The sequence below is a fragment of the Capricornis sumatraensis genome, chromosome 6 (genome assembly GCF_032405125.1).
Source record: "Capricornis sumatraensis isolate serow.1 chromosome 6, serow.2, whole genome shotgun sequence".
Classification (NCBI taxonomy): domain Eukaryota; kingdom Metazoa; phylum Chordata; class Mammalia; order Artiodactyla; family Bovidae; genus Capricornis; species Capricornis sumatraensis.
The window spans coordinates 31,864,989-31,889,848 of NC_091074.1; the positions used below are offsets into that span (position 1 = coordinate 31,864,989).

The 24,860-nt window shown below is 37.4% G+C and overlaps 1 protein-coding gene across 3 annotated transcripts in view; it reads right to left on the reverse strand.

The window, feature by feature from the left end:
* The window catches only part of FOCAD (focadhesin), a 273,360-nt gene that overhangs the window by 109,548 nt on the left and 138,952 nt on the right, over positions 1–24,860 (reverse strand). For all 3 annotated transcript variants that reach the window (XM_068973925.1, XM_068973926.1, XM_068973924.1), the window contains 3 exons: positions 7,385–7,519; positions 3,511–3,561; positions 2,713–2,796 (listed from right to left, as the gene is read on the reverse strand). In XM_068973925.1, coding sequence (XP_068830026.1) covers positions 2,713–2,796; positions 3,511–3,561; positions 7,385–7,519 — 270 coding nt within the window. The remainder of the gene's footprint in view (positions 1–2,712; positions 2,797–3,510; positions 3,562–7,384; positions 7,520–24,860) is intronic.

Consider the following 24,860-nt stretch of genomic DNA (forward strand, 5'->3'; position numbering starts at 1 on the left):
CCACCACAGAATAAAATATAAACATATGAACATTTAAAGAGGTGGAGACTAAATAGTGAAGAGTATATGGCAATTATTTAATAAAAGCTATTATGCCAGCTGGAATATTTCAGTAATAATAGCTAAAAATAAGGCAATCCTTATGCTGTGATCTAAGTTAGAAAATGCTTATTTAAAATAATAATAACAAAAAAGTAGCTTTCTAGAAACTGTAGCTTACCTATTGGTAAGAGTCTGTAAATCAAATATACATGTGACTTTTTCCTTTGTCTTTTTTTTTTTTAAGAAGTTATGGGTATTGCTGATCACCATAGTGCAGTCTGAAATCCCATCTTTTTAAATTTTATGAGTCAAAGAACAAATCTTTTCTTAAGACTTCCTGTTTGTGATAACTGCATGACAAGCTGCCCGATCTGTCTTTGAGTTCTCAATAACACGGGAAATCCTGCCTTCTGATGGATTTGGTTTTAAAGAGCCTATCGTCAGTCCCTTCAATTCAATTCAATAAACAGAAACTTGCCTGGTTCCTACTGGCATCTAATCGTTGAATAAAGTCAATCCAGAAGAAAAAATCAACCCATTTTAAAATGCTTGAGGATCCCAAGAAATTCATAACAAAATTTCTTGCCATTTCACCCCTAGAATGGATTCTGGGTCATGTTACACATAACTTCTTCTAACACAATGTCTTCTTCACTCTCTAATGGCATTCAGTAAACATTTGTAGGGACCTCTCTGGTGCTCCAATGGTTAAGCTTTGACTTTCAGTGCAGGGGTTAGGGGTTTGATCCCTGGGTTGGGGAGGTCAAATTGCCAACATCCGCTGGATCATCAAAAAAGCAAGAGAGTTCCAGAAAAACATCTATTTCTGCTTTATTGACTATGCCAAAGCCTTTGACTGTGTGGATCACAATAAACTGTGGAAAATTCTGAAAGACATGGGAATACCAGACCACCTGATCTGCCTCTTGAGAAACCTATATGCACGTCAGGAAGCAACAGTTCGAACTGGACATGGAACAACAGACTGGTTCCAAATAGGAAAAGGAGTATGTCAAGGCTGTATATTGTCAGCCTGCTAATTTAACTTATATGCAGAGTATGTCATGAGAAATGCTGGGCTGGAAGAAGCACAAGCTGGAATCAAGATTGCTGGGAGAAATATCAATAACCTCAGATATGCAGATGATACCACCCTTATGGCAGAAAGTGAAGAAGAACTAAAAAGCTTCTTGATGAAAGTGAAAGAGGAGAGTGAAAAAGTTGGCTTAAATTTGGCTCAACATTCAGAAAACTAAGATCATGGCATCTGGTCCCATCACTTCATGGCAAATAGATGGGGAAACGGTGGAAACAGTAGCTGACTTTATTTTTCTGGGCTCCAAAATCACTGCAGATGGTGACTGCAGCCATGGAATTAAAAGACGCTTACTCCTTGGAAGGAAAGTTACGACCAACCTAGATAGTATATTCAAAAGCAGAGACATTACTTTGCCAACAAAGGTCCATCTAGTCAAGGCAATAGTTTTTCCAGTGGTCATGTATGGATGTGAGTTGGACTGTGAAGAAAGCTGAGTGCCGAAGAATTGATGCTTTTGAATTGTGGTGTTGGAAAAGACTTTTGAGAGTCCCTTGGACTGCAAGGAGATCCAACCAGTCCATCCTAAAGGAGATCAGTCCTGGGTGTTCATTGGTAGGACTGATGTTGCAGCTGAAACTCCAATACTTTAGCCACCTGATGTGAAGAGCTGACTCATTTGAAAAGCCCCTGATGCTGGGAAAGACTGAGGGCAGGAGGAGAAGGCGACAACAGAGGATGAGATGGTTGGATGACATCATTGACTCAATGGACATAGGTTTGGGAGGACTCCTGGAGTTGGTGATGGACAGGGAGGCCTGGCATGCTGCCAGGCAGCATGGGGTTGCAAAGAGTCAGACAAGACTGAGCGACTGAACTGAACTGAACTGGGGAGTTAGGACAAAACATAAAACAGAAGAAATATTGTAAAAAATTCAATAAAGACTTTAAACATGGTCTACATCAAAAAAAAAACTTTAAAAAATAAAATAAACATTTATATGTTTTTGAATTAGCACTAACACTAAACGTGAAACCATACACTTTACTCCTTAATATTACCTGAGAATTGAAAGCTGGTTATATTAGGTAGATGTTAGAAAAGGTTGGTTGTTTTTAGTCTAAAAACTGAGATAATGTCATATAATGTGTTAACACTTAAAAGAGAGTGATACCTTCTTCACCCAGTTCTCCAGGACTATCATTTCAAAATAAATAAAGAGCAGATTGTTTTCACAACGCATCTCAAGTCTCCATCACAAATAAAGATCTTTGGGTGCCCAGGTTATAGGAAACCATACTCTGTGTAGTCTGGGTTTGGGTAAAGTGGTTCCTAGAGTGACACAGATCTGCTCTGGGCACAGGGATACAGTCATACAACCGGTCACCTTATGGAGACTACATTTTGCTCCATATGTGTCTTCCATTTGCTTCAAGGAGGTTTAAATTCACTATCTGTGAAGTCTAAGACCTCTACTATCTATAACAGATAAAACAAATAGTGAATATAAATTCTTATCTTTTAAGGACAATATATCTAGAGTTACAGGTAAGAATCTCTTCCACAGAGGGATACAAATAAGGCTATACACACAGGAGAAGAGAGACAGCAGTGAGAAAGCAGAAAGGCCTACCTCTTCAGGCAGATGAAGAATTGTGTGGTCCCCCGCACCAAAGTGTGACAGAGATTTATAGGCAGCATTTGCGACAACTGGGTCCTAGTAAAATAAACAAAAGAAATGGCATATATTAAATATCAACTCTGGAGGAAGAAAAAAAAATTTTCCCTCACCACCCTTAATGTTCTATAGTCAGTGCTTTGGAAATGGTATCCACACCTCACTCAGTATGTGCCAATTAAAAGCAGAGAGTAAACAGCACTGGGCAGACACATAAGAAGCACCAAACATTTATTCTTGTTGGGACATTAAACATAAAAATATGATTCTTCTCTGATTCTTCAGCTACTTCACAGGGAAAGTTGACCTTTTGGAATCTAAGCTTTTTCACTCGTGAGTTGGGTACAATACCACCGACACTTTTTTTCTCCATATTTCTTGGTTGGAAATGACATTAAAAAATGGAATGGGCTTTTTATTCATTTGATGTGCTTATTGGTGGGAAGGGGCAAAGCAGGAAAAAAGAAGGACCATTTAAAATGAGAGACAATGGCAACAGTCCCTCTTCATATCCATCAGCATCACAAAGTAATAAGTGCATTTTATGGTGAAAATATATTACCTGGCATAAATTAAGAATAATTTTTAAAATGTAAACTTGTAGTCATAATCTTTGAATTAAAAATTTTAAAATTTTATCCTATTCTTATATTACAGTTCTTTATAACACAGTTCTATAATTCTTATAATATTCTTGTATTACAATTCCTACCCCAGCTTGGTTCTGTTTCTCTGACACCCTTCTGATAGTACCTTGTTTTGAGTATGGTTCCAGAGGAAGCTGAGGACTTGAACTTTAAAATTCTGAAAAATCAACAAACAACAGAATAAATTCTAAGACAAAGATAAAATTGAGAGTAAACACTCTAAAGTAGCAAATGTCAAAAGTAAATCACTTTCAAAATTATACCACTTGTAACAAACTTAATCTGTACTTACTTATCATTCATAAAATGAAAACACTCAGAAATAGATTCATCATCCAAACATATGGATATGTTAAATAAGGTGAGACTTTTAGATTATTAAATTTCACTTCACTTTTCACTTTCACTTTTTCCCCAACCATTTCTTACTGACCTCTCAAATCTCAGTACAAATGTTAGATTACTCTCTTCTTTCAGGCCACTATTCCTAATCCCCTACCCAGACGAGAGTTCTCCCTTCTCCAAGCAGCCATATGGCACCTGGCACACTTTAGCATTTAATGTGATTATCTGGGCATGTGGTTAACTCTCTCCTAGCTTGTATAGTCATTAAAGCACTATCTGTCTTTCTCATTTCAAAGGCTGGTATATAAAGAATATAAAGCCCATTCCCTCAAATGACAAATATTTAATAAATAAGTAAGCATAAAAAGCCATTTATCTTCCGGCACTTAATGTCTCCTTCATTTTAGCCACATCTAACTTCTTGCCCTGCTAGATCATATGAGGTTCTTTTATACCTCCTTGATTTTGCATATGCTCCTCAAAACTTCAATGGAAAGCAATCTTTAGTAATTCTTCATGATCTTAGTCCAACAGCACCAACTAAATAAGGTTTCTTTAGTGTCCTCCTAAGAATGTTGGTCACGTCCACCACCATGCTCTCCTAACCCTTTGAATGCACTCAACAAATGCTATTGTAATTATTACTGCTTGTGTCTATATCCTTTACCAACTTTTGAGCTTTTAAAGGCAGGGACTGACAATGTGGTATAATGGAGCTAGAAAGTGCTGGGTTTAGAAAACAGCTTTCATTTAGAAACTGCAGTACTGGCTCAGTTATTTGTCTTGCATGTAGCAGATACTCAGTAAATATTTGTTTAATGAATGAATCAACCTTTCAAAACCTCAGATTCTCTTGTTATAACATGAAAAATACTTTCTTATCAGATATTAGAAGTAATACTGTGACATAAAGTAACTACTGCTGGGAGTATAACTACTTAAAACAGTATCTATTATTATTTATTAGTATCTCTAAGGCCTAGTACAGCTTTAATAAATATATTCTGAGTCAATGAATGAATGTATCCAACACTTTAAAAAGCAATTCAGAAAACACATTAATTGAAACATGGACTCTATTTTCAACAAGCTTGTATTTCAATGGAGATGATATTTGTGCACATGTACCTGAAGTAAATATAAAACAGAAATAAAAGTTCTTAAGACAGTATAGATATGGAACTTTAGGAATAATAGACTCCTGCTTGAAGAAAAATTCTCAACAGATGGGATAACTTAAACTGATTCTTTATTTCCTAAAATAGACTTTAAAATTAGAGATGAAAAGGAAAGTAATTCAAGACAGAAAGAACAACATGAACAAAGGATAAGAAATAGAAAAATTTGAAAACAGAGAAGGAAACTATAAGTGGTTTGGTTTCCCTGGGGTGCGGGAGGCAGAAAAGAAGAGTGAGGCCTGATTCTAAAAGATCTTATTGGCTCCGTATAAAACAACTGACTTCATTTTAGGTAAACAAAAGGCATTTGAAGTGAGGTGACACGGGATAGCAATGACCTAAGAAATGCTTTGGGAAAATTACATTTAACTCAGGCTTACATGCCAATAAACTCTAAGCAATTAGCAGGAAAAAAAAAAGTACTTAAACACACACAGGAAGAGAGAGGGGGAAGGAGAAAGAGAAGGAAAGAGAAAGTGGGGAAGGTGGGAAGAAAGGAAGGGACAGAGTGAGTCAGAATGACAGATGGAGAGGGGCTTTCTCTACATTTCTCCCCTTCTGCTCCAGGTGGGCTCCGGTCACTGAAGGAATCTCCCTTACTAGGAGAAAACTGATAGATAGACCATCCCAAAGCTGCTACCTGGACAACAGGGAAATCCGAATATGATTATAAGCATGAAGATAAACCAAAAGAAAAGGTCAGCAGAAAAGAATGAAAATTTGAAGGAAAAAAACACAGTCCAAAAGACAACTTATACCAATGTAAGCAAACATAAAAACCCAACACACAAACCACTTCACACATTAACCTGTAATAAAATCTGAATAGCTCAAAGTACAGGCAGCACAAAGGTACATGAGTTCAGCTCTTGAAGACAGAAAAAATATACACAACACGATATACAAAGTCCTTATGTTGGTTTTTAGTCTGAGCTCCTTATCAGTAGCCTGGCAGACTTTCTGACATCATAAAGGTATGTACCTGTGAATGGCAGTCATAAAAAAAGACTGTTGGTGAATTATATAATCTAGGAGTCTTGAATTGATTCTGTTTTTAATACCCCCAAACAAAAGCCAGAATGTGAGAATAAACTCATAATATCCCGTACTGGTTCATTCACTCATTCAATAACTACTTTCTGAATACATATTATGTGCCATGCTAGATATTGTGTCCTTGGTGAGGACACATCTGATTTTACTCACTGTGTAGCATTTAGAATGATTAGAACAAATATTATCTTACACTCCTGTCTTATCATGTGATCTAAAACAAGTAAGGGGCTATTCCTGGAATCTTATGGAGGGCTAGTTTATCAAACTCTGTGAAGCACTGAATCAAAGTAAAAGTTTACCAAGACTTCAAGTGAAAATTAATTGAAGCTCTTTGAAAGGAAAGTAAAAAACATGAGCTTAAACGAGGTTATAGCTACAAAAGCGGAGATATAAATGAGTCTGCCACCCTCTCATTTCATTCAAAGAAGAGAAAATAAAGAAAATGTTAAACAGAAGCGCATGAATCTTTCAGCAAAATGTCTTCCACCAAGTGGTGCATCACAATGCCAAATACTGACTAGTTCATAAAATTATTTTCCTCTCCTAGGACAGTTTGATTTTATAATCATCTTCATGTAAGAATACACATGAAGAGCAAAGCTGTATATTGAAAATGTAAACTATTAATAACACACAAAAAATAAAGTCTCTATGCCCAAGCTAGAAGCAAAGCACAAATAACACCATGTCTACACTACTGGGAAAGTCTGCCCTGCCTTACTAAATCCTTTAAAATGCTTTGTAGAATTTTAAACACCAACAAAACACATTTAAACCGTTGGTCTCACGAATTTTATTATTTTAGAAACATACTGGTTTTTAATAATCTTGACTATACTTTCATAATAAAATTTGGCATCCTTCATGTAAGTAAGTCTTAAAGACAGAGGACTGATAAGGGTGGATATCCATCTACTCCTCGGAGTCCATAAAGACATCAACATGTTCACAGAACTAAAAGCACTGAAGGATTTTTGGCAAACACAAAATTACAAATAATTTTTTCCCAAAAGTAATGGTAAAGCACACATTTTCCCAATGTAGAAACAGACAATTTGCTGAGATCCAAACACATACATCCAACCAGTCCATTCTGAAGGAGATCAGCCCTGGGATTTCTTTGGAAGGAATGATGCTAAAGCTGAAACTCTAATTCTTTGGCCACCTCATGCGAATAGTTGACTCATTGGAAAAGACTGATGCTGGGAGGGATTGGGGGCAGGAGGAGAAGGGGACAACAGAGGATGAGATGGCTGGATGGCATCACGGACTCAATGGACGTGAGTGAGTGAACTGCAGGAGTTGGTGATGGACAGGGAGGCCTGGTGTGCTGCGATTCATGGGGTTGCAAAGAGTCGGACACGACTGAGCAACTGAACTGAACTGAACTGAAACACATACCTCATACTCAGCTGTATTGACTGTTAAGGAAGGAACCAGAGAAAACAGCTCACTGAGGGTCTTCAGAATGAGAGGTCTTGTGTCACAGCTCAGCTTTGGGGAGAGAGCATTCCAAGTGGAGCGAATACAAACCACCTGTGAAGCAAACACAAAAGTCAGTACCTAACAAAATCCCAGCTCATCTGAAGCCATTAGTAAAGGAGACTGTCTTTTCTTATGAGGAAACTTGAGAATAAGAACTCTTAGAAGATAGGATTTGATAAGTTGTCACCTCTTAGAAGAAATTATATAAACTAACCTAAACTGTTGTTGAAGAAGATCTAGCCTGCCTCCCGAAACTGCTTTTTTATGGCTTTATTTTGGTTAACCAAAGAAATAAAACTCTCTCTCATGCATGAATATACAGATTAGCTACACAGATTAACTCCAGCTTAGCTACAAACATTGCTGTATAGCCATTCTCTCAAAACAAAGACAGGTAAGATAACGCTAGTACATTTCTAAATCCAAGTATTCACAATTTTTTATAGTTTTCCATCTTACTGAAACTATATCACCAATCAGAAAATTGAGATGTTAGTAAATACAAATAAAACACTCTCAAATCATCTTACAAATTTCTAAATGAGGTAGGTGAATTATTTTATTATTAAAATAGTAAGTTAAAACTTTGTTTTAAAAGTCATTTCAGATTTTAAGAGGCTGTTAAATGATAAAAATTAAACTAATAAATGTCATTTCTAGCTTGATCCAACTGCCTTAAACCAAGTATTATAAGGCCATTTCAAGATCTGGTTTATGGATGTTCAAATATCTTCTTAAGTTCAATTCCAACTACAGCAGATGATTTCTCCACTTACAGATATTTTACTAAAACTTTAAAACTCAGGCAGGAAGAGTGACAACACACATCAATTAGAGTTGGACAAGGATTAATCTTTCTAAAACACTACAGTCTTTTATCCTAAGCTTCAATTAACACACACAATTTATTTTCATCTACTAACATAAACTGGGTTTCCCAGGTAGCTCAGTGGTAAAGAATCTGCCTGCCAATCAATGCAGGAGACGCAGGTTGGATCCCTGGGTGGGGAATATCCTCTGGAGTAGGAAATGGCAATGCACTCCAGTATTCTTACCTGGGTAAGTCCCATGAACAGAGGAGCCTGGCAGCCTACAGTGCATGGGATCGCAAGGAGTTGGTCATGATTGAGTGACTGAGCACACACACTAACTCAAATTATTTAGGAAACACTACATAAGGTAAAGAATAATATATACTTAAGGACCCAGATTAAGGAAAGACTCAAATATAGCAGAAAGTATCTCAGAAAACCTGGATTCAGTGCTTTTGCTCTTATTTTCCACTTTCCATGAAAGAGCAGAAAAATGCTATTTGACTTGGGATCCACTACAAATTTGGATTCCACCATTACTAAGGGTTGCACTATCTGTCAGGCATGACATTAGACACATTTATACAAAGTAGTTCTAATATTACCAAGCAGCAGTATTTGAAATTAAAAAGAAAAAAAATAGTCCTTTAAAAGCTACCAACTCAACATAGACTATATACCCAGAGTAGTATACAGCACTGAGGAATAACAAAATATAATCTAACCTTCAAAGAACTTACCACCTTATCAAAAAGAAAGAGGAAGGTACGTAACTCTAAATTATTGGAAAACAAAAGGCGCATGATTAGATTTTGAAATATTTCCAACAGAAAATAGGCTTAGGAGGAATCCAGGTAGGAAAGCTATGGCATTGAGTGGGAGTCATTAGAGCTTCAAGAGGCAGAAAGCCTAGAGATAGGACTTGAAGAAGGAATGGAAGGAAATCAGGCAGACCTTTCGCAAGGAAGCGGAAAGCATACGCCAAAACACAAATAAAGCAAGTTATAGGCATGCATGAGGCCTGGTAAAGAAAGGCTGGTATAGATCAAAGAGCACCTAGAATAGCAAAGCAGTTTGGATCAGAATCAAAAGGAAAAGGAAGCCTGCAGAGATTTCTGAGTTGGGCAATAAACTAAATTCAAATGTTATTTTTGAAAGATTCTTCTGGTAGTCATAGTCAAACTCAAAGCTGTCATGAGCTTCTCTAATTCTTATTTCTCCCTAGTCCTTCACATAAAGAGACTCAAAAGTTTTCCAAAAATCATACGCTCAATATAATCACTGATTATCCATGCCTTCTCCTTATTTTAAATGCCTATTTAAATTCCAACCTTCTTTGTTTCAAGACTAAACTCAAATCTCAATTCTACAATTAACTTTTCTCTTACAATTCAGGCCTTCATTTTATCCCTTTCTTTCCTCTAACTTCCAGCATTTAAAACTCTATACTTTCCCACTTAGCATTTAATTATATACTACCTAGTAGTGTTCACTATTTTCGTGAATATAAATTGTCTTCTCAACTAGATACTTAGCTCCATGAAGACAATGACCACATCTAGTTCTCACTCCCTGCTCATCTAGCACACTAATAATTATATCAGATTATCAGTAGTGATCAACTACTGATGATAATGGAACCTGAGAAATAGTAAATCTGAGACAGAAAAGGAAAGAATTAAAAGGTCTTGAACAATGAATTGGAAAGTAAGATGATTTGGGCCTAGAGACCTGGGTGAATAAAAAGCAACATAATAAAATGGAGGGGAGGCTGGAAGGAGCATCTTTGCAGGAAATGGGGGGATGGATATGTTTAACTGGAGTTCACAGAAAGACATCCAGAGAGAAATATTCTGCAGACATTAGGGAAAAACTCAGATGTAAGGCTGGCTAATGACAGTTTTGTCATTTAAACATTTGTATAAATCAAAAGCCAGGAAGAAGTATAGTCTCATACATGTTCTGATGCACTTTGCAGATCAACAAAAAAGATGCCTGGCCACCAATTATGGAAGTACAAAAGGGGGCCTTGTCTTTTCCATAGTGGTGAATGGGGAGTGAGGCTACATCCTCCAAGTATTTTCAAAGGTTTACACATTTTATAAGTCTTTTTCCTAAAAAGTTTGGAAACGAATGCCTGAAATGGTACTCTATACATAGACTATGAGAAGACATTCTAGCATCTCAACAGTGAATTGCGCCTTAATTGTAAGCATGGTATACCCGCCAGGAATTATCAGTAAATTTAGGCTTGCCCATACACAATCAGGAGCAGGGAAGTCTTTAATAAAGAATGCTGCTTTCTCTGACCTTCCCAATTCTGGGCCATTCTTGACTAGATCTTAGAGATCGTCTGACCTTGAGGGCTCCTTGGATTCAACCTATTACCACCTTGCTATGTCCATCTCCTAGAACCTTATGGATTTCATCCACTAGCCTTATGATCTGTCATATTATATCAGATGAGCCAAGTTCATGGTCCTGGTCCCAACAGGCTTGTTTTACCTTAACAATTCATTACCCAATGACTTGTCTATTTTCAAAATACAGATTGACATCAGGCTCCAACACCTAATGGGCGACACTTGAAATGACTGATAAAGAACATTTTTTATATACTCTTGAGCTGAAATGGAAAAATTGAGAGGGAGGGGTAATTAGCCAGGGCCAGAAATAAAGAGGAAAATACCTGCACTATGGTACTAAAAGGAGGTTGTCAGTTTCCGTAACCTAATAGCTTGAGTTTAAATGCACACGTGAAAAGAGGAGCTACTGCCTTAGCCTATAGCAGGCAGGGAGTTGGAACGGAGACCTCCACAAAAGCCAGCAGGAAGGGCTGCCCTTAGTGTAATGGTTAGACTAGAAACCACTGAGCTGAGAAATTAACATAAAAAATGGCAGTGAGCTGGGGGCTCCTGGATCACTCTTGGAAAGCACTCCCATAATATATAATCCAAATGATTTGCACAGAAAAATAAAATAATCCCCTCTAAAAATAAGTTTATAGCTTTATTCGTTATAATATGATTATTTAACACCAAAGGCAAACGATCGTCAGAGCTGCATGGTAGAAAACACAGGCTATCTACAAAGGAGTAAATTAGAATAACAACAAACTTTTCAAAATTAACAAGACCAGATGATCATGAAATAAGATCTTAAAAGTGCTAAGGAAACTATCAGCCTACAATACTAAATCCACAATCAAACAGTAATATTAAACAAGCAAAAACAAAACAGAAGGAGCAATACGTAGGTATTATGCAGATACGGCATATGAATATTTACAAACAAAAGACTCAGAATATCTTGCTTAGTTTGTCTATGAGATATTGGAGAATTCATTCCAAGTGCTAATATTATGCACATTTTGTTGCCATTTCTGTTTCTTGGGGAGAATGACACTTTTCCATGTTACTCTTCCACAAGAACCTTAGCAACAGTAAACAGCACAGGTTAAGGAGACCCAATGTAGCATGATATACTGGAAAGAGCTCATGACTGGAGTTATAAAGCCCAGATTCTCCTATTCGGTAGTTGTGGGACTATGGCAAAGTCATTAATCTCCTTCAATCTGTTTCCGCAGCTGCAAAACAGAAATACTGCTACTAACATCTGCTCCATGTATAGCACAAGGTTAATAGTAAAGGCAATATTGAGGCAACTGTATGCAAACATGCTTTATACATTGTAAAAGAAAGTTATTGATAGAAAAATAACGAATCATGAAAGAATCAGGGTCTTTGCTTCAATTCTTGTGCCGTAACAATGCATTTGTTCCTTTGCAGAGGCAATAGATGCCTATTACTCTAATTTTACCTCCAAAAGCTATTTCTAGCAGTTCCAAAGAACAGCCTACTCCTTTTGTCCTGATGTTTTACTCCAGCAGAGGGAAAGCTTTATAAAAACCTTTAGGCTATGAACACCACCTTATTTGCCCTTTTCATAATGAAGGTAAAAGAAACTGCCTTCACAATTAAGAGGACTCGAGTCATCATCATGCAGCGAAACACTCTTAAGCTAATTCAGCCCACACAATTCATAAAACAGGACACTTCTGTTACCAAAATACAATAACAGGGGCTAAGAGAGAGTTTAAGGAGCCACGATCAATGGAGCAGAAACAATGGGAAAAATAACATTCTTTCCAATCCTAATAACATGGGGTTAAAGGTTATAAGTATTAAAAAATGACTAGCACAGGTTTATTTAAGCAACTTCACAGTCTTTTAATGTCTGAGTCCAGGGTATTATCAAAGCAGTGTTGTAGAAAACAATAGGAATAAATACTGAGTTGCCTTTTTAAAAGTCCCTTATAATGTAAAGGGACAGTATTTCTGATGATTAGAGTTGCTCAACTTCTATCCTGCTGATGGCAAGTAATGGAAAGACATATATCTAAATCCCAAGTTGTGGCATAGTAAATAAAATATAAGTGTGCTTGATGGGATAAAACAACTGTCATACAAACAATCCCTAACATGATTATACCATTTCCAAAGAAGGCAAGACAGAGGTCTTCAGATTGTTCCATACTTCTGAAAAACTGGCAGTTTGCAGTACAGACTTATCATTCTTATATCTGCATAGATAGAAGAGGCTGGAACTATAGAAGTGATTCAAGTAGAAACAAGTATTTATTAATACTAAACAGACTGATCTAGATATCAAGTCACCCAAGAGATTCACTATGCAGTGGCCCAGGATTTTAGGGTTCTCTTTTATTCCCCCTTGTGAGCAGCTGCAGCTTCCCCAAGACACCTCCCTATAGGGAATAGTATCTTCCAGTGCAAACTCCATTGATTTCTCTGCAGGAACAGAAAGAAATGACACAAAGAGCTCCCTGCAGGGACGTTCACTTTTCAGTTTTGCTAGATTCTGTCTGGATTAATTATCTATTTCATGTCGGACATTCTTCTGGCATGAACTACCAAATTCACAGTAAGATTGTGTTAGAAATGTTCTTTGACAAGAAAATGATTAGTGCTTTATTCCTCACAAATAACCAGAGGGAATTTTCCAAAAAGGCCAGTTCCTTCCCCTGTTCAGAGAAATGGAATTTAGACGTCAAGGTAAAAAAGAAAAATAACAGAAATTCAATCAAAATAGCTTAAAAAAAAAAAAAAAAACTCCAACTGCTTAGAAGTTGTTTAGCAGATAAAAATATATGGCTATATAATAATTACATAATCAATAAATATACCACAGGAAGACATTACTGCACAAAGCTGAAAAAATTCTTACGTAACTAAAATTCAGGTGTAACCAAAGAGCTTCCTGTAGGGTCTCAAAGAAAATACTAGCCAGTGACATCATAAGAGTTTAGACTGAATAAGCTACAACATGGATGAAGCTTAAAAACACCAGGCTAACTATGGAGAACAGTGGAGATTTCCTAAAAAATTAAGAATAAAACTACCATATGACCCAGCAATCCCACGACTGGGGAAAATCACAGTTCAAAAAGATACAAGTATGCCAAAGTTCATTGCAGCACTATCTGCAATAGCCAGGATATGAGGCACCCCAGAGGCCCATCAACAGATGAATGGATAAAGATGTAGAGGATATATGCATATATCTATGGATATGGAGGATAATTGCTTTATAATGTTGTGTTGGTTTCTGCCACACCACAGTGCAAGTCAGTCCTAATTGTGTGTGTGTGTATTCTCTCCCTCCTGAGCTTCCCTCTCCTCTCCTATTCCACTCTAAGTTGTCATGGAACCAGGCCGGGCTCCCTGTGTTATATAGCAGATATATACATATATACAATGAAATATTATTCAGCCATAAAAAGGAATGAATCTGAGTCAGTTCTGGTGAGGTAGATGAACCTAGAGCCTGATATACAGAATGAAGTCAGTCAGAAAGAGAACAATATCCCATACAATGCATATATATGAAATCTAGAAAAACAGTACTAATGAACCTATTTGCAGGGAAGGAACGGAGATGCAGATGTAGAGAACAGACTGTGAACACAGTCGGGAAAGAAGAGGGTGGGACGAATTGAGAAATCAGCACTGACATATGTACGCCATCATGGGTAAAATAGCTAGCTAGTGGGCAGCTGCTATATAACACGGGGAGCCCGGCCTGGCTCTGTGACAACTTAGAGATGGGAGTGGAGAGGGAGGCTCAAGAGGGAGAGAATACACACACACACACACACACACACACACACACACACACAATTAGGACTGATTCACACTGTGGTATGGCAGAAACCAACATGATATTGTAAAGCAATTATCCTCCGATTAAAAACACACACACACACACACACACCAGGTTGTGTGAAAGAAGCCAGTCACAAAATACAACATATTATATGACTCCATTTATACAAAATGGAAAACAGGCAAATTTAGAGAGACCAAAAGTAAATCATTGATTGTATAGGGTTGGGGGCAGGGGAGGGATGGAGGCACTGTGTGATGATAGTTAGTGGGTACAGAGCTTCTTTTGGGAGTGATGAAAATGTTCTCAACTTGGAAGTCATGATGGTTGCAAAACTCTGTCAATATATTAAAAATCATCAAAGTGTAAACTGTAAATGAGTGAACTGTACTATTTGTGAATTTTATCTCACTAAATCTTTTTATCAAAAAAAAAAAAAAGAGTTCAGATTTAGTGTGGACCTGTTTGACACCAGGGAAACAGACATTTTGGTATCAGAGAAGTTTAAGCTGGAACCTTGCCTGTGCCACTAATTAGCTAAATGACGTTTGGTTTTCCTTCTTTGCAAAATGAAGGGTTGTGCTTGTATTAGGACTCTCTGGAGAAATAAAACCAACAAAAAAGAAAAGAAAGAAGGAGGGAAGGAAGAAAGATAAATAAAGATAGGGAGATGGATAGAGAAAAATATTTATTAGAGGAAGTGTCTCAAGCAGTGGTGGAGGTCAAGAAGTCCCACGTCTGCAGGCTGGAGAACCAGGAAAGCAAGTGATGCAAATCAGATCAAGTTCAAAGACGTGAGAACCAGGTGGCTGCAGTGTAAGTCACAGTGTCTGCAGGTGCAAGAAGCAGGAGCTCCAAAGTCCGGGGGCAAGAGAAGAAGGATGCCCCGTAGCAAGAGAATTTACCCTTCCTTTGCTTTTTTGCTCCCTTCCAGCCATCATTGGATTAGTTGATGCTGCCACACTGCTAAGGGCAGATCTTGCTTCTAAGCCTAGGATTCAAATGCTAATCCCTGTCAGAAATACCCTCACAGACACACACAGAAATTATGTTTTACCAACTATCTGGGCATTTCGTAGGCCTGTCAAGTTGGCAAAGAAAATGTACTATCATAGTATAAAAAAATTGAAAACAAAATACACATCAATAAAAGATTGGGCAACATATGAAAATGCAATATACAATTAAATACTATGTAAGTGTAAAAAAAAGTATATATATATTTCCAGGGAAAAAAAGTACACACTATATTAAGATGAAAAAATCAGGTTACAATACATAGTATGCTCAATAAAAGGTGTTCCCCAGCTCAGACAGTAAAGAATCTGCCTGCAATGTGGGAGACCCAGGTTCAATCCCTGGGTCAGGAAGATCGCCTGGAGAAGGGAATGGCAACCCACTCCAGTATTTTTGCCTGGAAAATCCCATGGACAGAGGAGCCCGGTGGGCTGCCGTCTATGGGATCGCACAGAGTTGGACATGACTGAGCGACTTTGCAGCAGCAGCTAGTGTCTGGCAGCTGCCAGTATTCCATGGGTCATGATCCCTTCCTCACACCATCACACCGCCTTTTCTCCTCTTTCAGTTGTCACGCCACATCTCTCTTTACAGTAGTTAAATCTGTCTCCTTCTTAAAGGCACACTTGTGATTACATTTAGGGTAACACACAGATATGGTATGGACCTAACAGAAGCAGAAGATATTAAGAAGAGGTGGTGAGAATACACAGAAGAACTGTATAAAAAAGATCTTCACAACCCGGATAACCACGATGGTGTGACCACTCACCTAGAGCCAGACATCTTGGAATGTGCAGTCAAGTGGGCCTTAGGAAGCATCACTACGAACAAAGCTAGTGGAGGTGATGGAATTCCTGTTGACCCATTTCAAATCCTAAAAGATGATGCTGTGAAAGTGCTGCTCTCAATATGTCAGCAAATTGGGAAAACTCAGCAGTGGCCACAGGACTGGAAAAGGTCAGTTTTCATTCCAATCCCAAAGAGAGGCAATGCCAAAGAATGCTCAAACTACCGCACAATTGCATTAATCTCACATGCTAGTAAAGTAATGCTCAAAATTCTCTAAGTCAGGGTCAGCAATACGTGAACCGTGAACTTCCAGATGTTCAAGATGGACTTAGAAAAGGCAGAGGAACCAGAGATCAAATTGCCACCATCCGCTGGATCATGGAAAAAGCAAGAGAGTTCCAGAAAAACATCTATTTCTGCTTTCTTGACTATGCCAAAGCCTTTGACTGTGTGGATCACAATAAACTGTGGAAAATTCTGAAAGAGATGGGAATATCAGACCACTTGACCTGCCTCTTAAGAAATCCATATGCAGGTCAGGAATCAACAGTTAGAACTGGACACAGAACAACAGACTGGTTCCACATAGGAAAAGGAGTAAGTCAAGGCTGTATATTGTCACCCTGCTTATTTAACTTATATGCAGAGGACATCATGAAAAACGCTGGGCTGGATAAAGCACAAGCTGGAATCAAGATTGCTGGGAGAAATATCAATAACCTCAGATACGCAGATGACACCACCCTTACGGCAGAAAGTGAAGAAGAATTGAAGAGCCTCTTGATGAAAGTGAAAGAGAAGAGTGAAAAAGTTGGCTTAAAGCTTAACATTCAGAAAACAAAGATCATGGCATCCAGTCCCATCACTTCATGGGAAATAGATGGGGAAACAGTGGCTGACTACAGATGGTGATTGCAGCCATGGAATTAAAAGATGCTTACTCCTTGGAAGGAAAGTTATGACCAACCTAGACAACATATTAAAAAGCAGAGACATTACCTTGCCAACAAAGGTCCGTCTAGTCAAGGCTATGGTTTTTACAGTAGTCATGCATGGATGTGAGAGTTGGATCATAAAGAAAGCTGAGTGCTGAAGAATTGATGCTTTTGAACTGTGGTGTTGGAGAAGACTCTTGAGAGTCCCTTGGACTGCAAGGAGATCCAACCAGTCTATCATAAAGGAAATCAGTCCTGAGTGTTCACTGGAAGGACTGATGTTGAAGCTGAAACTCCAATGCTTTGGCCTCCTTATGCAAAGAGGTGACTCATTTTAAGGGACCCTGATGCTGGGTAAGATTGAGGGCAGGGGGAGAAGGGGACAGAGGATAAGATGGTTGGATGGCATCACCGACTCAATGGACACGAGTTTGAGTAAACTCCAGGAGTTTGTGATAGAATGGGAGGCCTGGCATGCTGTGGTCCATGGGGTCCAAAGAGTTGGACACGACTGAGAGACTGAACTGAACTGAACTGAACAGATAGTCCAGGATAATCTACACATCTCAAGATCTTTAATGTCATCATATACACAAAATCCCCTTTATTATACAGGGTAACATTCATAGGTTCCAGAGATTAGGACCTGGATATCTTTGAGGGTCATTATCCAGCCTACAGGAATGATTTAAAAGTGCTTTCATAGTGGTAGTTGATGTACAGCTTTATGAATCTACCAAAAAATCACCAAACTGTACTTTAAAAGAGTGAACTTTATGATATGTGAATTATATCTCAGTAAAACTGGGACTTTCTTAAAAAGACACAGTTGTCAGAAAAAATATAGCTATTACACAGCTCAAAAAATAAAAGGCAAACAATTTGTGTGCAGTTGTGCTCAGGCATACCATAAAGGAATGAAGAAAATTCCATAAAGTCAAGGTTAATAGTGCTTCAGATAAATCTTTCAACAACTCATACGTGGAATCAGCATGTATAGTAAAATGATATAACCACATATACATACATGCATATAATTATACACATATAAATGTAAATATATATTAAATGACACAACTACATATTTGTATATATGTGTATGTACGTATACATTTTATGAATTTATTTACTACATATGCATAAACTGCAATGGATTGCTATATTCTAACACAGGAGAGATGATGGTACCACCAGTCTTCACTGTGGAACTCCTATTTTTCCTTTAGGATACCTGGCTTCTCTGGGTGACATGTGACCATCTGATGGAAATTCAAGTAAAGAAACCATCCATCCCTGTATTAAATATTACAAGAGCTTAATTTTACTCTCTTTTTTGAGATAAAAGATAAATAAGAAATATTCTAATATCTTCTTCCCATACCTCATGGCTGGACTTATACACAAAACATTTTAGAGACTGATGCTCTTGACTATGCTCCCAAACATCACTGAATACCAGAGTCACTGAGGAACTCATTAAAAAATAGAGAGATTGGGCTTCATCTCTAAAGGATTCTGACTTTGTAGCTCAAGTTAACCATAGAATTTTGAAGACCACACTAGACATCACTGCCATTCATTTTTCAATGAAGTCCATAATCTGGACAGAGTAGTTGAGCCAAACAAGTGAAAGTGAAGGAAATTCACTTTCACTGAAGCTATAAGTGTAACATGATGAAACAAAGTCAGCGATACTCTTGTTTGACCTGTTTTCAACAATTTCAGATCAAAGTCATATGACCCTGTGAATCACTGAAGCAAGTTAATTGTTCAAACAACCACTTACATAAGTAGAGGCAGTGTGCCATGGCCCTGAAGCAAAAGGAATGGTACCTCTGAGAATACCTTACTTGTTACTATTGAATTACAATCTAGAGCAACAGGTTTCATTATGGTACTATGAGAAGATCTAAGCCCAGCTTTTAATAAAGCTCAAAAACCTAACAGCAGGGCCTACATAGGTATGAAGTCATTTAAATCATGAAAGATAAGTAATATACACTGAAAACATGAGAAGGGCATTAGAACAACATCCAATTAATAGTACAGTCCATAGACTTGAACGAATCCTTTTCTGGTCAACTTTGCAAAGTCTTTCAAACTTAAAACTAAAGAATCCTAAAACAAAATAATATACTATCTCCTTTAAATACGACTTCTGCATTTGTAAGCATGTTAAAGAGGCATTCCAAGTAATTTTGTACCTATATAAAGATTTACCAAAAGTTTACTGATTTAATTCCTAATACTTCCCAAGCCTTTCACTAACACATGACTTTAGTCATCTAATCAAAGTGAAGCCTAACCTGGAAATGCTGATGTTTCTGGAAATGAGTCTCTTAGTGATATTTTATCTTGGGAAATGAGAAGGTAAAATCAACACATTTAATGGATAACCAACAAAAACCTGCAGCATAGCACACAGAACTCTGCTCATTGTTATGTGGCAGCCTCAATGGGAGGGGAATTGTAGGGAGAACGGATACATGTATGGCTGAATCTCTTCCCTGTTCACCTGAAACTTCACAACATTGTTAATTGGCTATACCCCAATACAAAATAAAAAGATTTTTTTTAAGAAAAAGGTCAACACATTTATATAGCATGGAGATAAGTTTAATTACCACAGGTAACAATGACATTTTTAATAAAAGTTTAATTCTAGGTTCACATGGGTATATGATGAATAAGTTTTTAAAAATTCTAGGTCACTTAAGGGTATATGTGAATTTCTTAGAAGGTACCAAAATAATGTTTTCCATCACATCTCAAAATCCATAAAGCCTTTCAAACGTGTAATGCCATTTAATCTACAACCCTCCTTCAGAGACCCCCTCTCTCTACATCCTATGTCTCCATTTATCCCAGAAAAACCCACCCCTTGTATAAGCTTAAATGATATATTTTATTCACAGCAATGGCAGAATGGCACACAATTAGCATCCTTTTAGTCATGTCATTATTTCTAGCTCAGTGGCGTTTATTCAGATGAGCACAATTTGCAACCACTGAGCCCCGCTCTTCTGATGTTAACTGGCATCATTAAAACCCTCCTAGTGTCCAGTTCATTTGATCTTTTAAAGAATACCCTAGGTTTGTGACTGAGAGCCGGAAACTCACAGCTGGATACCCTGAACAGCGTTCATGTTTGGTCACAGATTACTCAAATCAGTTAATAATCCTCAGAGAGCAAATTCCACTTTAAGAGGGAAATCTTTTCATACGAAAAAATTTTAAATACAAAATAAAATGGAATTAAGAGGAAACGGAATTAAAATAATGAACAGCAGGGAGAAGGGGTTCCTAAATGTCATAACTTAGAAAGCTGAGGTAAAATGTTCAGAGTGAAGTACCTAAAAGATCACGCCAAATCTAGGTATGGTAAAGGTCAGACAGAGGAGAGGATGGGCTCATAAGCACAAAATCAGGAAATGATAAAATGCCAAGACTTCAAATTTAAAATTTTCTCTAAGTTTGATTTAGTGTTTGATTTTGCATTATCTACAAATACTGTCTATAAAAAACTGAAAATGACCAATTAACTAATTATTGAAAGCTGAAGTCTTTTCTATTTAAACAGGAAATGTCAGTATTTGAATTTTCCCACACATTTCACACATGTGTTCAATAGTATTCCATTTTACAACTTACTACAGTCAGTTAAAATTTTATTTTGAAAATGAAAAACCATATTTAAAAATATACTTACAGCATGACAAAGTAAATGTTATAATATCCACTAATGTTTAAGAAAAGGCAAGTTCCTGCTGTCCCTTTATAGTTAAAAATAAGGCCAAACTACAACTTTCAACTGCAAAGAGTCATTGTGTAGTACATAAAAAGCTCAGCGTGGAAATAGATTCAACAAATGTACAAAAAGCGTTTTCATGCCCAGGAAGAACTGAAGGCATCAAAAAACATGCCCCAGCTACAAATAACATAGAGCTCGGGTCAGAAAGACAAGCAAATTCCTTGCCTAATGCATAGCAAATTAAACTTAATCAACTCCTCTGCAAGGTCGAGCTGGCAATCCACCTTTAAATGTCCCCACAAACAAAACATAAGAACAACAAAAGAGGTTCCAGAGAATAAGTAATAAATACTGAATCCACAGTAGGTGACAGAACCCTTACTGTACACAGCTGAGAAAAATCTGCCGTGGAACAATGTATCACATTTCCATATTAAATTATATTTACCACGCTGAAAAATGCTTAAACAAAATGCAGGATTTCTATTGGCTATTTTAATACCACATTGACTCCCTAAACCTTCCAAACCCAATCCTGTTGAAAATCTGAGTCCCACTGAAAATCGTTCCCACCCCATGGAGCCCTGAAAGAGCAGCTAGACAAAGAGTTGGGATGATGGGAGAGGGCAGGGAGAACTACCTTACCCCATGATTTCAGAAATAAATCAATAAAAGAGGGTAGAATAGCCAAAACATAACCCTGGCATAGGGAATTTCCGGGAAAATCACTTCAGTGACAAATGGCCTGGAGTGAACTCTTCCAGCGGTCAAGAATCCCCAGGAAAGGGCCCTCCCCTCCTTATCTATTGCTCAATTGTACAATACTCTGCTTTGAAAATATAACACCCTCTTGGAGCTAGGCGGGATGAAAGAGCTTTTCTTCATGATCCTGCAACGCCTATTAATTTTTGCTACAAGAGACTCACAGCTGATTAAGAAAACAGAGGGTTAGCACTGCCTCACATTCCCATCTCAAGGACTTAAGAGAGAAAAATCTTAAAAGTGAATGAGCCCTCTTTTTCAGTACAATGTACTGATTTTCATTTATGTACACACCAAAAGCTGTTTCTCTTCCAACTGTGGGCAATTTGTTTAGACTGAAAGTCATTTTCCTCCTTGAAGCATCAGAAGCAATGTTACTAGATTCCTATGTGGTTAAAGAATTAAATTTCAGAAAAACTATGACTCATTCACCACCACCCAGAGCACAGATTTAGAAATCAATGGCTGAAGAAGCAAAACTTGTACTGTCCCCAAAGTACATTCACACTTTTATCACAAGCGGAAAAGCAACATGATACAGTGGAAAAGCACAAGAAGTATAAAGAGCATGTGAATGTCTACCTTATCATGTCAATTTGGATGTTATTTGACTTGCCAGGCTCATGAGCAAATAGCACCTACTTTACAAGATTACTATGAAGTATAATACAGGCTATAATGGACACCAAATGCCAGACATATTCACTAGCATGAAAATATGCAGCTTTAATAGTTTTGTAGTATTAAAGCATAACAACACACTGCAAAAAGTACAGATCTTAATTGTATATTTCAATGAATCCTGACAAATGTACACACTATTGTAACCACCACCTTCATCGTGATACAGACTATGGAAATATGTGAGTCACATATGCAATTTAAAATTTTCTAGTAACCACATTTTTAAAAAGTAAAAGGAGACAGATTAAATTAATTTGAATTACTGTCATTTTACTTAACCCAATCTATCCAAAACATCATTTTAACATGTAAAATAACCTACAAATATTATGAGATATTTTATACAATTTTTCATACTAAGACATCAATCTGCTGTACATTTTACACTTAGAGCACAACACAATTTGAATTAGCCATAGTTCAAGTACCTAACAGCTCTTAGATACAGACCACAGTCCAGAAAATTATCTCTTGCCCCTTTCTAGTCTACCCTTCTCCCCACCCCAAGTCAATTACCATGCTGATTTCTATCCTCATAGATGAATTTTGCCTATTCATGAATTTCATAAAAATGAGATGTATGGACTTTTTGTGACTGGCTCCTTTCACTGAGCATGCTTCAGAGATTCATCCATATTGCTGCAAGTAGCAGTGGTCCTTTCCTTTTTATTGGTGAATAGCATTCCAATGTATAAATACAATACCCATTTGAGTTGTTTCCAAATATGCTATAATCATTAAGCTGAAATGAACACTCATATACAAGTCTTTTTGTGGCTATGTTTTCATTGACTCAGACAAATATCTAGAAGTAAAATGCTGGATCATAAGCATACATTCAACTTTATAAGAAACTGCCAAATATTTTTCAACAGTGACTGTATCACTTTATAGTTCTGCCAATAGTGTAAGAGATATCAAGTCACTTTACACCTTCTCCAATGTTTGATATCATCAGTTTTCTTTTTTTTAATTACTGATTTCAGTGGTGTGTATGTTTCCCATTGACCAACAATGTTGACATTTTTCCATATTTATTAGCCAATCATATGATATCTTTTTTAAAGAGTGGTTTGGAAAAATGAAGGGAGAGTTGTTACATAGGCAAACTGAGATTACTTACATGAAATAATTTCAATGATTAAAATAAAGGACATAACTCTAAGGACTACCTGAGTCAAGCAGAAAATGTAAATCTAAAAGCCAAGAGAAGTGCTGCAAATTAAAGTACATACTTCTCAAAAGGTAGCTGTTACTGTTACTTGGTATTAACTTGTCCCTCCCATGTGGAGAACCAGGCCAGGTTCTGCAAGATTTTCCTCTTTAACAGGAAAGGGTAGATATCTGTAATTTTTACTTTTAGTTAATATTAGAATTAATTAAAAATATTAGTCCTATGATAATGAAAGAAAATTGGCAAAGGTTTTCAAATTCTAATTTCTATAAATGTTTGATTTATATAAAGACAAACATCCTTAATATCATAAACATTAAACCATTCAGGGTCCTTACTGATTACTGGTCAAAGACGGTATCTACTGGGACTTCCCTGTGGTCCAACAGTTAAGAATCTATCTTGCAATGCAGGGGACATGGGTTTGATCCCTGATCTGGGAATTAGGATCCCACATGCCACAACTCTCTCGAGCGTGGCAACGCGAGGGACCATGTGCTACAACACTAAATCCCACATAATGTGTGATATAGCCAAATAAATAAATATTAAAAACCAAAACCCCTCAAAAAAGCTACCTATTATATTACAACAAGGGCTGTCAACCTACCAAAGACAGATGACAAAATCATTTTGAGTGGCAGGAACAGTGCCCCAGAAAAGTTATAAAGAAAAAGTTGGTGAGGGCAGCTCCCGATTCCTCTTTTCCCACTAGACTCCCATATTACAGAACATATTCTATGATATTCTTATTCTTCAGTGACTATTCATATCATGTACATTTTAGTAAGAATGAAAGTCATAGCTAAAAATACTTCAGTGGCAATGCCTACCTAGGAGTATATCCATTATTTGGGGAGAACAGAAGAAAAGATATCTGTTGATGGGATATAAAACACAACTGCTTTGGAAAACAGCCTGGCAGCTACTAAAATGGTTGAACATAATTACATGATCCAGTCATTCCACTCGAAGATATATACCCAAGAAAAACAAAGCATGTGTTCACACAAGAACTTGAAAACGGAGGTTCACAGCAGCATTATTCATAATAGCCCGAAAGTGGAAACAGCCCAGGTGTGGCGCACGTGAGCTCCATCATGCCTGACTCTTTGTGACCCTGTGGACTGTAGCCCACCAGCCTCTTCCTTCCACGGGATTTTTCAGGCAAGAATACTGGAAAGGGTTGCTATTCCCTGCTCCAGGGGATCTTCCTGATCCAGGGATTGAACCTGCATCTCCTGCCTGGGCAGGCAGATTCTTTACCACTGAGCTACCTGGA